General features: G+C 45.6%; 1 protein-coding gene across 1 annotated transcript in view; it reads right to left on the reverse strand.

Annotated features, from left to right (window-relative positions):
* Positions 1 to 1,767: 1,767 nt before the first annotated feature.
* HCN4 (hyperpolarization activated cyclic nucleotide gated potassium channel 4) overlaps positions 1,768 to 16,313 on the reverse strand; it is a 104,159-nt gene continuing 89,613 nt past the window's right edge. Inside the window, exon 8 of the mRNA XM_074601481.1 lies at positions 1,768 to 3,464. Within this exon, the coding sequence (XP_074457582.1) occupies positions 1,906 to 3,464 (1,559 nt within the window). The 3' untranslated portion in view covers positions 1,768 to 1,905. The remainder of the gene's footprint in view (positions 3,465 to 16,313) is intronic.

The following is a 16,313-nucleotide window of genomic DNA, read 5'->3' on the forward strand; positions in this document are numbered from 1 at the left end:
GAAGACCAAAGCTGATTACATCTGAATTCTGAGCCACCAAAGCACGTTGAAGCAGGAGTGCCCAGGAATGCTTGCAGCAACATCCAAGATACAGGCACATGTAAAGAGTTTTGCAAACAATTCGGTATAAAAAACAACTGTCAGCCAGTGTTTTGGGAGAGAGTTGGGGGTGGGAGGAGGTAAGAGAGGGAGTTATATGAACCTGTATCATTACTGTGGTAATAGTAAGTTTTTGGCACTGCTGCATGAAGTCCTGCTTTCCCTCTGAGGGCTGGAGGGACCCCATGATAGCTGGAAACAGAGGGAGGCTGGACATGGGTTTCTAACAAGTGTTAGAAAAGTTGAGCACCTGACTCTTTACAGTGAGGTGGCCAGAGACACCTCTTGGCCTAAGAAAAACACAGAAAGAAAGGATCAAAGTAAAAGAAAAGGAGACACTTGCCCTAGAGGTAAAAGCTTTGTGCACCCAATAGCCCCTTACTGTCTTCATCCAACTTTGACTGCCTTAAATCAGGGGACCCCAAAAAATCCAGCTCAGGGTGCCTGCCAGGCCCCAGATGTGTCCAGTGATGCTGCAACTGCAGGGCGAGACCAAAGCCAATCAGGTGCAGGCTGTTATTGCTGGTGAAATCAAGCAAACGATTTCAATTCCCCCATCAGAGGAGAAGCATGGACCATGGCTGGCCAAATTTCTGGTCTAATCTGGTTTAATGGCGTAAACATAGTTGCAGATCTGGAGGATTCTTGGCTTGGCACCAGTATTACCCTTGGTGCCTCAAAGCTCAAGCTCCCTTGGGCTAAGGAGGAAGAGGGCTGGAGTGACTGCACCCCACTTCTCAATCTTTTTCTATCCAGTTCTCTTCAAAGCAGTCAGCCCATGGACACTGAGACATTAAAATGAGAGAGGGAAGGTTAAAGTGCTGCCTCTTTCTTCATCCCTCCCCTTGCTTTGCACGCCCCAACCTGGAAGGCAGCACACAGGCTTTCCAAACCATGGAGAGATTGAAGCTTAGGCTCTTCTGCTGGCTGAGGCCAGCTGTCTGGCATGCTGGCAGGGACAGGACTTCTCCCATAACCCACCTCCACGACGCCTATAAAAAAACAGAGGGGATATTCACTGCCCTCCTTGTGACATACAAGGGATTGCTAGAGCATCAGTGGAATAAGAAAGAGACAAGAAGTCAGGCCTCTCCATCTCCTGGTCACCTTTATCTTCTTCAGATGGAGTCCAAACAAAAACTCAGCCCTTCTGGAATCCCTAGAGGGAACTGCATTAACGAAACTCACCCCTCTTCCTGCTTCCTCTGCAACCTGCTGATCACAGGAGAAAACCTGGGAGGAAGTGAAACTTTCTGATGCGCACAGCAAGCCATCCAAGTCCCCCCATAACTAGGTGCTGCAGGTCAGGTTCACAGCTGGTGCAAAGCGATGCAAAGCTGAGGCCAACCAGAGCTGTTCTCCAGCTACAGGCCTGTACAACACCAGCGACAGGCCTGACCTGATGTTCCTTTTTATGGCCCACGTCAACCTCGGATCTTTGTCTCAACAGGAAAACCTTTTTTTGGTGGCTTCTATGGCTGATCATTCATATGTTCCAGCTCAGGTACACACCTTGTCTGTGCGTTACCTCGTTGGATTAAATTTGCTCATAACCTTTTGTTCCATGTATTAAAATATTCTATAAAATCAAGTGACCAAAAATCTATAGCTCTAAGAATACCTGGTTATCTTCTTTTTTTGTTGTTTTTCATGGTTTTTTTGTTTGTTACTAATCACAGTTAAACCTAAACAAAAGAAATGGAGAAAAAAAGAGAGGGGGGAAAAAGAAAAGGAAAAAATTATTCATGAAAGTCTAATCAGGAACTGAATTGCACGGCTGACATAACCAGCTCTCAGAAGGAGTCCTCACAAATTGGAGGGCAGTTTGGATCTGACAGGTTCCAGATCCCCTGTGAGCGCTATGGATTCTTTCCGCCCACCAGCAGTCAGAGAAGCGGCGCCTGCAGCGCTGGCCCCAAACACCAGCGGATGTGGTAAAGAACCTGAGGACATCTGACGTGGTAAAGTCACACGCCCAGGAATTGAGCTACAAGGCTTCCCAAGAAGTCCAGTCCCTCCAGCAGGAAAAGGAGAGAAGCTGGAAACAGATTCTCTAGAGGAATGAGGAGAACTTTGGCTCAGCGTCTGAGCCAGCTCTTGGGGCAAAGATGGCTGGGAAGCAGAAATCAACTTGATGTCCTGGTTCAGACGTCCCGGTGGCACAGGCGGTGTGCTCTTGGACTGCAGGATCTGCGGAGGTGGGCTGGCGGTCTGAGGCAGGAGCAGAGATCCGTGAGAGCCTGAGGCCCCAGAAGGGCCACATTGAAAAGTTCTTGTTGCCACTGGGCTCTGACTAGGAGGACTAAGGCCAGAAGGCGTATAACAGGGAGAGGCGACACCAGACTGTTGGAGTGGAGACATGGAGGCAAAAGGTGGCCGTTCTTGGTGGAGCTGGGCTATCGTTCCAGTTAAAGACCCTAATGCACTTGGATGTGTTTGGCACAGGCCTGAGGACGGCCCACCAGAGGCCTGTGCCAGCTGCCTTAGGCTGGAGGATGGAGAGTTGGAAGAAGGAGGGGCTTGGAAGTGATTCATTCCCCCCAAAGTTCCACTGCCCGAGAGCTGCTGTAACTGTCCCCCCTGCAGTGGTCTTGTGGTGGGCTGGAACTGGTTGAGAAGACTGGGGGGTGAGTTTGATGAAAGCTGGGTGAGTGATGTTGATGGGGAGCTAGTTGTGGCTTGCTGGAAGTGCCCAAATCCACTGCTGGAAAGGGCTGGCGGCTGCTGCTGCTGTTGCTGCTGGAGGGGCTGAGCTGTACCTAAGGGTGACCCAGAAGATGCCTGTTGGAACACTGAGGACGTGCCGCTCAAACCCGGCTGGCTTGAGCCACCTGGAGGGGATCCCACCTGGAACTGGCCCAAGCCGGCGGCTGCTGAGAATCCTGCAAGCTGCTGGATGTGGAAGGAAGAGGACGAAGGCGTTTCTGCTCCTGGCGTATGCAGCTGGGATGGAGTACTGGAGGGAGAGCCAACGGCAGAAGGCCCAGTCGACGGGATTAGAGACTGAAGCCTTTTCAGCTGTCTTGGAGTCTGGTTGGATTGCTGTCCCAAGGAACCCAAGACAGACACCGGAGGACGGAAGATGGCTGTCGGGAGGCGTGGGTGGTGGGTCAGGGCTATAGCGACAGAAGTGGTGGCTGCTGCAGCTTGCAGGGGTGCCTGGATCAGCGGAGTCCAGATGACAGGGGTGGGTGTGGATGCGGCAGCGGCAGCAGCAGCGGCGGCAGCCTGGACATTGTGAGCACAGTGTGCCATCTCTCTGTCGTGCTGCACAATCTGCTGGATGATCTCATTCTCTTGGTAGTTGAAAACACCTGAATTGAGGTCATGCTGGACTTTATGCAGCAGAATGGAATTTTTCTTGCCTGTAGAGAAAGTGAAAAGAGAAGGAGTCATTCTGATGTGTCAAAGCATGGGAGGCTTCCTCAAAGCTTCCTGCCAGACCTTACTCAAATTGCTGCCACTGTTTCCCCTGCACTGTCATTATGGGATCTATGTACAGTCCCAGTGCTCCAGCAATAAGATGACAAACGTCACATCTTCTGCTTTTGTGATACGACCAACAAACCTCAAGATCCCATAAAAGTGTGCCCGGCAGGACACATATTCTTAGTTAGACAGTAAAGCCACTTGTAATAGTTGTGGCAGACTGGTAGCAAAGCTTACGAATCTGTAAGGTTCTCATTTTGCACCTCATAATCTGAACTTCCATTACAAAAAGAGGATAAGTCCAAAGGCTGTAATTTTTTGGGGGTTTGCAAAGGAAAAACCTCAAAAATATAACTCCAGTGAAGTCTCCTGAGTCTTCAGCTACTCTCCAGCGACACCTTTTCCTCATCTGTCTTATGCAACTTGTGCACTCTGAAGTCAAATATATTTTGCTAGTTGAAAGGCAATTTTGCTATGAATAAGGAACAGAAGGACTTGGCATGCTGGAAAAGCTCAGCTGGCCCAAGTCAGAGCCCTCAGACATGCTGCAGCTACCATCTTACTTGGCTGTGCCCTTCTAGCCCCAGCTATAAGGAAACCGCAGGCTAGCAAACGTCATGTTCCAGCTGGACTTCCTAGCCTGCAGCAAAATATTAGCTCAGTGCTTTGCCTTTTCAATGGCCTGGAAAATGTGGCGTAATGAGTTTGTCTGGCCTGAGAGTGCACCTGGCACTGAAGGGAGGCACTCTCCTGGACTGAAGGACAGAACCATTCAACGCAGGAGGATGAGATGATGCCAGCAATGCCCTTCCACCAGAGCACAAATGCTTTCTCAAAGGAGAGGGTTTCTGATGTGGACAGTCTCTCTACAAAATGGCTTTCAGATCTCTGTTCTTGTGACAGCATGCAAATCAGTAACGGTGCCAGCATCGATTTATAAGGAGCTGGTATATGCTGATTTGAATGATTTTCTTACAAAATCGGTGTGAATTAGATCCCTGATCTTGCCTTTTCAAGGGTCGTCTCTATCCTGGCAACATACGCCAGTTTGAATTGATGACAGCACCTGCCTATGGGCTTCCTTTTCACTTTGGTTTGGATTCGAAGGGTTCAGCCCAATAAGTTCTGTGTGTGTGTCTGCGTGCGTGCATGTACATACCCGGCCCTCTGGTTGTGTGCCTGTACACAGCTCATTTTGCAGCTGAAGCTCAGGGGGCGAGTGTCGAAGGGTCACCTCTAAATGAGGCACCAGCCAGTTTGGATCAGATCAAAAGCTGTATTAACCCTCCTCCTGAACCAAATGCATCTTCAGGCCCCGCACCCATTAGCAAACCTCTGCTCAGATTCAAATAGCATTTCTGCTGGTTCCTGTCTGATCACGTCTAGTTCCTGTACGGGACCAGGGCAAACAGACAGCATCTTGCCAATTACTGCGGCTTTAGAGAGCATGAGACAGCAGCAGGTATGAATGGAGGCCTGGGTGTGGAAGGGCCTCTTTTTCTGTATTTTAACCCCAAATCATGTCATGTTTTAAGAATTAAAGGCTGGTCACAGAGCTCATGTCAATTAAGTTTCCTGCAAACAAGGGCTTGTCCATTAAACTTGTCTCCATGCTTTCATGAAATCACAACTTTCAAGATATGTAATCCATTGATATTATCGACTAAGAACACAATATAATATTTAATTTGTCCCATACAGCATTCTAGTTTAAACCGGTCAGCTGATAGTTTCCAAGAAGGAATGGTTAAAAGTGGACTGCCATGTTGGGTAGTCATTCCCAGTGAGATGCCAGAGGAATTCCCTTTCAATCCTATGCCAGTCAGATCTCAGTTCTTTGTGTACAGATGTGGGTACACCTCTGTGCACAGATGACATACAGACTGCTGGGGTTTTTTGACTATATGGTGTATCTTTTATATCTGTAACAGATAAAAACGTCAAGAGTTTAAGGACATGCCTCTTACTCTAGCCAAATGTAAAATCAAACATTTGGCAGCAAAGAACTGGAATGACACTCTGAAGACGGTAGCTGGTGTCCCAAAAAGTAACTCTGAAATGGTAGAATCTTGAGTATCACTAGACGAGTTCCAAATCTACCACCAGAAAAAGGTGAAACAAATAAGAAGGAAATTATAAAGTGTAAGAGAAATACATATAAAATGCTAGGAAGACAGACAGTATGATGCTTTAGTTCTAGTGTCTAGCTACAAAGCATGAAAAGATACAGAAAGCATCCACAAGAATCAGGCTTGAAAAACATCAGTGAATAAGTACAATGTATTCAGCTTCTCTCAGAGAAGAAATGACTTGATACTGATTTATAGGGAACTTCAGCAGTGAAGGAAGCTGCTAAGAGCCATTCCCTTTGGTTCCAGAAGGATCCACGAGATACTGGGATTTAGACACGCCCAGACAACAAAGGAGCAGTGATCTAACTGTAATTGTAGTCATGCATTGGAAGAAAACACTAAGGGTTTTTCCTTCACTGTCCTTCTTTAAATCAAGCATTTACCTTTTTATAAAGGACGAGGTGTGGCTGTGGCACCTGAGTGCTATGCAATAGTGCTATGCAATTGTTCAGAGCAGGTAAAGCTTGCAATCTACAGTGGGCTGAACCACACCGTAAAGCCAAACCACTAAAACGCTGCCAGAGTTATGACTGTGGAACTGTTATGTTTGGGACGTGTCTGTTGTGGGTAGTGCTCTGGGACGTTCAATGCTTTTGTGTTTTACCTACTGCTGATCACTCCCTCCAAAAAAAGCAGTAAGGTATATGGCCTGGCCTTTCTTTTCTCACCTTGGAGAAAGACACCGGCCCTGGAAGGACACAGTCCTGAAGGTAAACAGTGTTCTGACCTGCTAATGTCATTACATGGGCTGAACAGCTCGTCTGCACTGGAAGTGCGTGTGGAGGAGATGTAAATAATGTCTGGATTATTGTACACCGGACTGGAACAGACAGCACCAGATATTGCCTGAACAGGCAGATCCTGGTTCTTCCTGCCATTCCTGTAGCCAGGCACACCAGAGGGAGCATGACTGTCACCTTTAAACTTAAAAGCATTTTTGCAGTGAACATACAGTGAAAGGGAAGGTCACGCTGCACACACACAGAGTAATTTCCACCTGGTACCTACTAGAATCACGCACACGCTCACAAACAAATTAGATCACAAAGAGCTGCTTAAACAGAAACAGAAATACTAACTGCTCCATGTCTGGAGAGAAGGAACAAGCTATCTAAATAAAACTGACAGGTAAGAGAGAATCCAACCAGCACACTTGAGTTAAAAAGGGATGCAAACTGCAGGTTTGTAATCATCCTCTTTCTGGAGTTGAAGGTACAAATCCCAGCATGGGGAATCTGCAGAATCTCACACAACTGTGAGGTCAGGATGTGGATGGGAGACGGCACGCTGAGTTCAAAGCAGCCACGCAAAAAAGCTGCCTTACCACATTTGCTTTCTTGATAACAGACTGTAGCAAAACCCGGCTGAGGAGGCATGGCGAGGAGTAGAACAGGAGAAACAGCAGATGTTGCTAGTGCAGCTTTCCAAAAAGCTCAATACCAGCAACTGCTCTGCGTTTCCATCATTACACCTCATCTCACTCTTTTAATTCCATGTCACCTGTCTTTGGCTTCTGATTTGCTTGTCTGTGCTTGAATAGCCTGCAATTTCCAATGCTGCCCTCAATTCAAACGAGAACCCATAGCGATGTTAATCAGAGCTGCACAGATGAATTGAGGGGACTGATGTTTTCATAACCAGAGTTCTTGACGACACAGAAAGAGCTGAACAGCAGACTCTGGGTTCCTTGGCAGAGCACTAAATAGAGAACATGCTAACATCTTCCAAACATGCAGACTATTTACTGAAAAATGGTTTGATCAAAGCTCCTTAAATTTGTGTCAAATTGATAAATTCATTCCAGCAAAACCCTTGGAATTATTTTCTTGTTTTTAAAACAGAACATTTCAATTTTCCTTTGAAATTTCATTACACTTTACTGTTTTCCTGAGCCCAACTTGAATGAATCAACTGTTTCATTAGATCAAATTTTTCTTTTCTGTTTTGCCAAGAAAGTCTCAAATTTCTGCTGCAGAACGTTTAAAAAATTACTGAAAATGTTTTTTCAATTATTGAAGGGGAGAGGAATTTTTCAAAATCGTAATTGGTTAGCAAACTGAAAAATGAATTGGTTTCACCATCTAATTAATTGCATCATTTACATGATGTTTCCACACACCAACGTAAGTCTTATTAGTTGCTTCTGGAGAAAATCCTCCTTCCAGCCAGCACCAGATGAGAGCAGGCACACAGCAGAGTCCTGGTGGGACAAAGCCATTTTCCTGTCAGGTCTGACCAAGGTCCTGCATGAAATACAAGCCAAAGGTGGAACGGGGCAATAGGAGGAAGTTTGCTGGGGCCGGTGGCTCTGAGATTATTTCTCCCCCTCATCGTATTTATGAAATTTCTTCAGTTTCAAATTCATTTTGCCTGCCCTGGATTTATTGCCACGGCACCTGCCTCAAAAGGAGAGCAAAAAAGTCAGCAATCAAAGGACTGAAAGGCTGATTAGTTTGGCTCTGTGTAACCCTAATTGAAATGATGTTCTGCAGCTCACAGCTCCACCCGGTGAACCGCAATGGAGTCCTGTGTTCTTGCTAAGCCAGTGAGAAGCTTCATTAGGAGAGAGGAAAAAGGACTCCTGTTTCCCCTTCAATGTAATCACTGAAGCACAGGAGGCTTATGTTACAGTTTCTCTTTCCGTGTTGTTTATCCCACATAAATTAAACTGCTGAGCAAAGTCTAAGGTACTAAAATAAACAATCCACTCAACTATTTCTCCTAAACCCAAAAGCACTATACAAATGGACTGAGATGCCACGGAGCTGGCGTAGGAGCCATCTGCAAGCACCTCATGTCCCGACTCCCCACCCTGGGTTACTGTGAGGTAGCTGAAGGCCCTTTACCTTTCTCCAGAGGAGAGAGAAGCCGCCTTGGGCTTCTGCAGGGCAAGTGGCGTGTGATAACCTGGGGAAGGGAAGACTGGGGGGCTCCCAAGCAGCCACTTGGGCTGGATGGGCCCAGGAACGCGCTGAGGGACAGTTCAACGGATGGAGCTACAGGAGCACAATCAGGACTTAAGACTAAAAAAGTCTCCACAGCACAACTGACTCTTTTGTTCTCTTTGTACGGCTCCTAACACAATATGATTTTTTTCCCATGGTCAGACAAAAATAAATATCATCAATGGAGTGCTCTGGGTTCTAAAACTCCCTATTTTCCTCACTGCAAAAAATAGGCTAAATACAGGGGAGAGAGGAAGATATTTAGAGCCCAGAAGATGTTCATAGCACAGCTACTTGGGCTTTGAAGTTGAGTAGGGTATGTAAAATTATGGAAACTAAGCAAATAGATGTTGCCCCCTTAATAATGAATTGCAAAGTCAGATTTTCCTCAACTGTAGATAGCGCACAAAAGAACAGGGAGAAAGGCTCATGTGATTTCATAAAAGAAGCTAGCACTCAACAATAATTCTTCTATCAAATAATCAAAATTAGCCTTCTGTTGTTAAAATTCTGCACAGACACAGGGGAAATTAGCTGTGACTTTCTGTTCATTTCTCTATTCAGCTCCGCCTAAGCCCACTGGCTGCAGTTTAAGAATTCAGGTCACTAAATTGCCTTGTGAATTTGCATGTATTTGAAATAATCTCACTTTATTAGGCTGGTTTATGCCCTGGCCTGCTGTCAAAGTGGCTGCCCCCTGCCACATGGTTACTTCTTTCAGGTCTTCGCTTCTTATTATTCATACGACTGGGTACTAAGCACCCTGCTTGGATCACTGGTTGCAGCAAAGGGCTCGAAGCACATTGGAGGTGGTCTTTGCCCTCCCTTGCCTATGTTGTCCTGAGCTGGTCTCCTGTGGTAAATTCCGCTTGCTGCCATCGCCCCCAGCGGGGCAATGCAGCAACTGGGAACTGCAGGCAAAGAAGCCCTGGACATAATAACTGGCAGTTTCACACAGCCGCTCCTGTGCCCCTGAGGAACTCTTCTGCACTGGCACTATACCAATCGGGAGGTCTCGCTGCACCAGGTCTTGCCACTGTCTTAGAGCCCGTGTATACAGGGAAATTAGCTGGAACGGAGATTTCAAAATAATTCTTAACTCCCAGTATATGTGCTCTTTTCCTGTTCAAGCCTGACTTTCTTTCAAATCTAAGTTAACCCACACCAAACTGTATTACTAACTGTCATGTAAAGGTTTCTGCTCAGAATTGAAGTACCTCTTGGAAGCACAGCAAAGCCCAGCTGGATCTAAGAGCACCTACAGAGTTCAGTGCACTTTAAAAATCTGCTCTAGAAACCAATTCAGATTAACTTTCCTGAGAGCCTGGCTGTGTAAATACATTACGAATTGGATGGGCATTTCTGGATGAACTGCTCCACAGTTGCTGCAGTATGTGCGCTCTTGTGCCACGTACAGACAAGGCAGCACCCCCCTGCGTAACTGGTGCTTCATTTCTCTCTTCCTACTGCTGTAGCCTTTGAAGTCCGGTGGTACATTTAAGATACAACAATATCTCCTTCTTCCCTGCTCTGGCCTCTGCAAGCCTATGTGGAGTTACACCTGTACACAGGGGGTTTATTGCAGGAAAGCCAAATACCACACTGAAAGGGAAATAAATTTTATCAGTGTAGAGCCCACTGTACTGAGGAGGCTAGCTGAATCAGATTTTCTTATTACCATCCTACAAAAAAAAAAAAATAGACTTCAAAAGTTTGAAATGGACAATTCCCTGTCTTTCCAAGTGAAGGTCTTTCTTCCCTGTACGGCTCAGGCTTACCAGTGATTGCTTCTCCTCTCCCATAAACCGAATAGGTATCTTCCAAAATATGTAGCATCTCTTTTAACGGACAGAACAAAACCTTTAACTGGGCCAAACTGTTGTAGGTCAAATGATACCCCGTGAATAGTGTTATCTGATAAATCTCACGACAGGTAAACAAAACTTAAAATAAATTAAGCTCTTCCCTCCCGCTCTTTATAGTTATGGCCATCATACAGAGCTTTGCAGGAAGTGAATATATAGAGCTATCTAGAGCAAACTGTTTGTGACTATCCATGAACGGGTGTAAGAATGGTATAATTCTGGAGTGCCTGTGATGAGCGGTGCTGCCTGAAGCACAGTGTCCTGGCTGTTACTTATCACTGGAGACTGAAGCCAAAGAGCTGCCTTCTCCTCAAGTGGCAGAAGTGCTTGTGTCTGGAGCCAAAGCTCCTGCACTCAATTCTCAGTGCCCTACTGGAGCTGACAGCTGTGACAGGGACAGATTCTGGAAGACTGGACATTCTGGCACCGTTGTTCTGTCAGTTGTGTGCTTTGCAGTGTGGTCTGGCTGAAGATAGCTACTGGACTGCCTTCAAGGCAGGGAAAGTCCCCTGAGTCTAGAGGTGTGGTTGGTAAGCCAGTCTTACTTCATTTAATTAAAGAGGGTGTTGAAAATTATTTTAAAAGGTGTTGGAATGGTAAAATGTTATCTGAACAGATGTTTCATTTTTATGGAGAGAGCAAAGAGCTGTGGACATGGCTCTCTAAATGTACAAGGAATCCATTAACTTGGGGGACCGTGGAGATGAGGCACAAATATATGGCATATCCTACCACTCCCCCAACTCTCTCACTTCTGATTAATGTCTCCCAGCCAGCTAACTACCTGTCTGCGGTACTAGTGTCTCCTGACTAGAAGATCAAACTTCCCAGAGAACTCGCACCCTGCAAGGTAGACATTGGTTGGGATAAACTAATGTGACCCAGGTCATTTACAAAGTCAATGACAGGTCTCCTGAGATTTCATCACCACTCCCCACGGTCCCATCCATTGGAGTGTCTTAGGCTTTATTTTCCTGATAGACTTGCAGGAGAAATGGCACTTCCATATTCGGGGGAACGGGGTTGCCAGTTCACCTTAATTAAGCTGAAGTCATCTGCATTCATTCATGGCTGGTGAGTTGCTGATACCTTTCCTTAGGCTAAACAGAAAACACTCCGAGGCTGGGCCTTCACTTACAAATAAAAAGAAATTCAAATATTTAATTTCTGATTAATTCCAAGTTCCTATCCTGTGCTACATAGCATTTCCAGGGTGTGATTCACTGAAGCCACTTTAATAGCCACCTTAGGAGAAGACGAATCATGCGCTAAACGCCTTTTTCTCTCTGCCGACTATAAAAGTCAGATTTGGATCTCCACAATGTACTGTTGGAAATGATGGGAGAAGATTTCAAGTCAGAAGAATACACACAGTGGTATTTGAACTTTGATTCCTCATAAATACTTATGTTTATGGGTTATTCAGGTGATCAGAAAGGACACAACACAGGAGAACCTACGTTATCTCTTGTCAGCCACTGATACCCTCACCTGCTCAGTACTTGGATAATAAGATTCCACCTCCTTAAAGGACTGGGCAGAGTTCAACATGATTTTGAAATCAAGCTTCCTTCCGAAGCACACACGCTCTAGCATTGTATACCTGGGCCACAGGAACCTGTATCTTTACATCACCTGTGCCTGTATCAGCAGCGTCAAATAAGAAGCATATATATATATATATATTTATATAGCCTTATGACCAAATCTGCTTGCTCATCTCACATGTGCAGCTCTTTGGGGGTTACTCACCTGCATACAGTAAACAAATTTGGGACTACAATGTGGATACAGTGTAAAATTTATGCTGAGTACATATTGTTTTATTTATACACATTTCAGTCCGTTTCATTTATTCATGTGATCTTGCATGGCACCTGCCACAAGGGAGTAGGCAGCTAAGAAGCATTCAGAGCCCGAGCTCCACCTTTGTTAGTGTTATTTTCCCTGTAGAAGGGATGAGGAATTGAGGCACAGAGCAAAGGCATGACAAGGACAAAGAGGGGATCTGTGGCAGGGCTTGGCAGGGATCCCAGATCTTCTCATTCACAGTTCACCTAGCCTCACACAGGCCAGCCCTTCCTCTGAGGCAGCAGATCCCCGAGTATTAGCCATGCCCTAGACAAGCGGGGTTGCAAACCCAACAGGATTTCAATGGCAGAAGTGTGATCGCGAGCTGACAAATAGGGTGCCCAGTCAAAAAGTTTGGGAATGGCTATTGTTGTGCCTTGTTTATATGATAAAGCTTTAAAAACTTCTCCCACTATAATATCTTGAACAGATACTCTTGTACCGCAATAATATTACATAGCTATATTTAGAGACTGGTATCATGTTGTCTTAGCTTTTCTTTGTTTTTTTAGCATCTGCAATGCCTGGAGGAAACACAAGGCACTTATAATCCTGGGTTAACTGGGATCCTTGTATCAAAACATACAGAACTGGCATTCAAAATGTGTACATTTCAAACTACCTGGTGAAAAATTCCTGATGAAAAGGAAAAAATAATTTCCTCTGGCTTTAAGTATGCCTTCAGTGACCTTGTGTATGACCAGTGACCTTGATACGGATGGTAAGCAACCTTACAACAGACATCTATCATATTTGTTACAGCACAACGAACAATGGAAAATAATTGCCCCCCAATATTTTTGGAACACATGAGTGAATTTTGATTCGACAATATTCATGACCTGTATCGTATTTTCTTTCAATGGACATTTGAGTGGTTGTGTTTTACAAGTGCAAATACTTGTGAAAATCTAATATTTTAAGCTTCAACGGTCACTGAAAGCCAGTTTCAAAGCCAGTCAGGAACAGAATGATGCAACTTGCGTAACTAACTGACACATCACAAACTGGGACGATTCACAGATGCTTCTCAAAGAATTACTCACTGGAGAAATGAACAAATCATTTCAACACACAAATACTACAAAGAATTTTATAGCTTGGTCAAGCACAAGAAAAAGAGGAAGATTTAATCGGTGATAAAATGATCATTAATTGGTGATCAACTTGATTTTCTTGAGTCTCAATCGTCAAGCCCTGAGCCTGTGGAGAGTTATGTGTGTGACATTCTGCAGGCTGAGGAGCTCCTTAGAGTCGGAAGTTACTCAGAGAGCAGAGTTAAGCAGGGACGCAAATCTTTGTAGAATCCCCCCTTCAGTCAATTCATGGAGACTAATCCCTTCCAGTATTTAGAGAGCTCTGCAAGTGCAAAACACCTGGGAAACTTCTTCCCCAGCCATGCATGGCACAGGCAGGATGCCAGTATCAATTCCCATTAACAAGGGAGGTTAGAAGGATACATCAACATGCTCTTTGCCAAGCGATCAATGTAGCTGACAGCTCCCTGGGGGGCTGTGCCCTTCATGCTGCCATGCTGCCCATCTACCAGCAGGAAGCGATGGGGGCACACAGATTGGGGTGCCTCTGCCCCTCTCCTTCCCCTCTGCCTAGCCACAGGCCTTCAAACTGCATTTGCTCTGCCATGTGAATGCCTCATCGCACGTCCAGTCAACCAGTACTGCTCCTGTTGCTTCAAGGAATGAGGTCTTACGTTCTCATCCTGTCTCCCTGCTACCTGGACAAGCTTAGACCATGCTTTCCGAATCCTCTGTGCAGCAGGTAATCCTGTAAACATCTCTCCAATCACTGTGACTGGATGGGCTGAGATTTTTTTCCCTACTCTCTTGGTTCCTTGGTGCACAGGGGGAATACTGGATGGATCTCATCCTGGTACCAGAAGAGCGATAGGGCCCTCTGAATCATTTCATGTACTCAGCAAGGCACGGGCCTCTCAAGGACATGTTGTCGTCTGGGTAGAAGGGAGTTGGTGAATGCACTGCTGACTTGGAAAGAGGCTCCCATTTGCTTCTATCTCATGTGCAGATCCTGAGCTGAACATAGCAGGAACGAAAAATATAGTCCTGCTTCTGTTCATACCTGGCTTTTATGAACTGCTGTTCCTTAACTTCAGTCTTCTAGAATGCTCCCTCTACTTTCAGGGAGAGTCTCAGCAGAATGCAGTAATCTTGTCTTCCCTAAAAAGTCACATGCTGTTACACAGCTACTGCGCTGCTCCTTCTGGATGACGCACATTTCGGGGGAAGGTGAAGAAATGTCTTATTTATAAAGATAGGGATTCCCACGGGATCTGCCAATTTGAGTAGGGTGCGTTTAACTCCCTTAGGCTCTTTTGGGAAATTCCAGCCAAAGAATGTTGGGCACAACAGGGCTGGAAGGTACTATGAAGATGCTATTTTGCAATAATGGAGGATGTCAAGTTGAGAGAACAGGCGGCTCTCAGGTCTGACTGCCAGGGAAATGGGCAGCACTAGGATTTTCAATGTACGACTCTGAAAGTCTCTGCCCTCTGGCATAGGGACTGATGTTGTCCCAGGTCAGCAGAACGGGAATAAGGAGGGGAGAACAATGCCAGAGCTCTGCACCAAAGGGTCTGTTATTCCAGTTGCTCTGTGTCACCTTCTGACCTTATGTTGACATTTTGCAGCTGCGTGCGGAGGGGAATTTCTCCCTACGGGAAGAAGCATGGGAGGTTCTTTATGCTGGTTTGGAATTTTCCATGAATTTTAGTTATGTGTGCAGCAGTACACAAAGCAAAACCCAAGGAGCACAGGACACCCTTGCCTACCTGCATGCACAGTCACAGAGAGCATCAGGCTAGGAAGCTGAGCAGCACCGACCTTCCAAAGCCAAAGCATTTGAGATAATGTCAAGCTGGCCCATCCCTGGTTGTGCCTGACATTACATTTTCTTAGCGGTTTGTTCAGTCCAATTTAAATAACCCAAGTGATGGGACTATTGCCACTTACACTAGGGCCTCATTAGCATGGGCTTTGCCAAACTCTACATATTTAGCTCATAACCTTTTCCTCAGGGGTCACACTTTCTGATTTGCAGCAGGTAATGAGATGCACAGAATACAATGTTCCTGGCATGAAAAGCCCCAGAGGCACTGCACCCCTTGCTGGGATGCCAGCTTATTCCCTACCCCCCTCACCCCATTATCCTCCTTGCCTTCTGCATTGTATTCAGACCTGCGCTGACCTTTATGATTCTGAAAAGCAATGAAAATGCATGCAGTTTAAAGAGACGTATAATAAGAAGCTAAAGAAGTTACACTGGGACTCTGAAATGCTCAGTCCCCAGCTCTGCAGACTTCTTGCATGACCTTGCATAAGTCACTTAATCTCTCTGCGTTAAACGTCTCTGGCTGTGACCAAGGAACGTTATCCTGGTCTTCTCTAGTTAGACAAGGATGTCTGCAGCACAGGTTATGTCTCACACAGGTCAGGAGAGCATCCTGGGATGGGTCCCTACGAGCTATAGCAATTCAATAATACTCTTTGGTTAATTGCTTTTAATTTGGGCTGTGGGAGGTTAGATTTTTATCAATTGTTCCGCGCCTTTGTTCAATCAGGTGGCTATTTTTACTGAATATGTTTATAGTTGGACTGTAACGGACAGCTGGGCAGGTGCTTTGTGATTGTGTTTTGCTGATGGCTTTGCACAGGAGTCTCTTTAGGATCAGAAAGCACCCAAAGCTTTCCCTACAGTACTTCCTGCTTCTCCAGTTGCTTGTCAACTATCAACAGAAACAAACACTGTCCCAAAAAGGAGCATTATGGTCTGGATTTCATTATGCATTAATACACCAGAGAAGAATATTCTTCCTTATCAACGTGGTTGCTAGCTTTTGTTTTATAAAAAATTAATACCAATAACCCATACAGTCTTACCCTAGCCAGCATCTCTGCAAAACCAGGTCACACTCTAACAAACACTCCAGTCTGCACGCTGAGAGATGATTTCTGCCA

This window comes from Larus michahellis, chromosome 9 (genome assembly GCF_964199755.1).
Source record: "Larus michahellis chromosome 9, bLarMic1.1, whole genome shotgun sequence".
Classification (NCBI taxonomy): Eukaryota; Metazoa; Chordata; class Aves; order Charadriiformes; family Laridae; genus Larus; species Larus michahellis.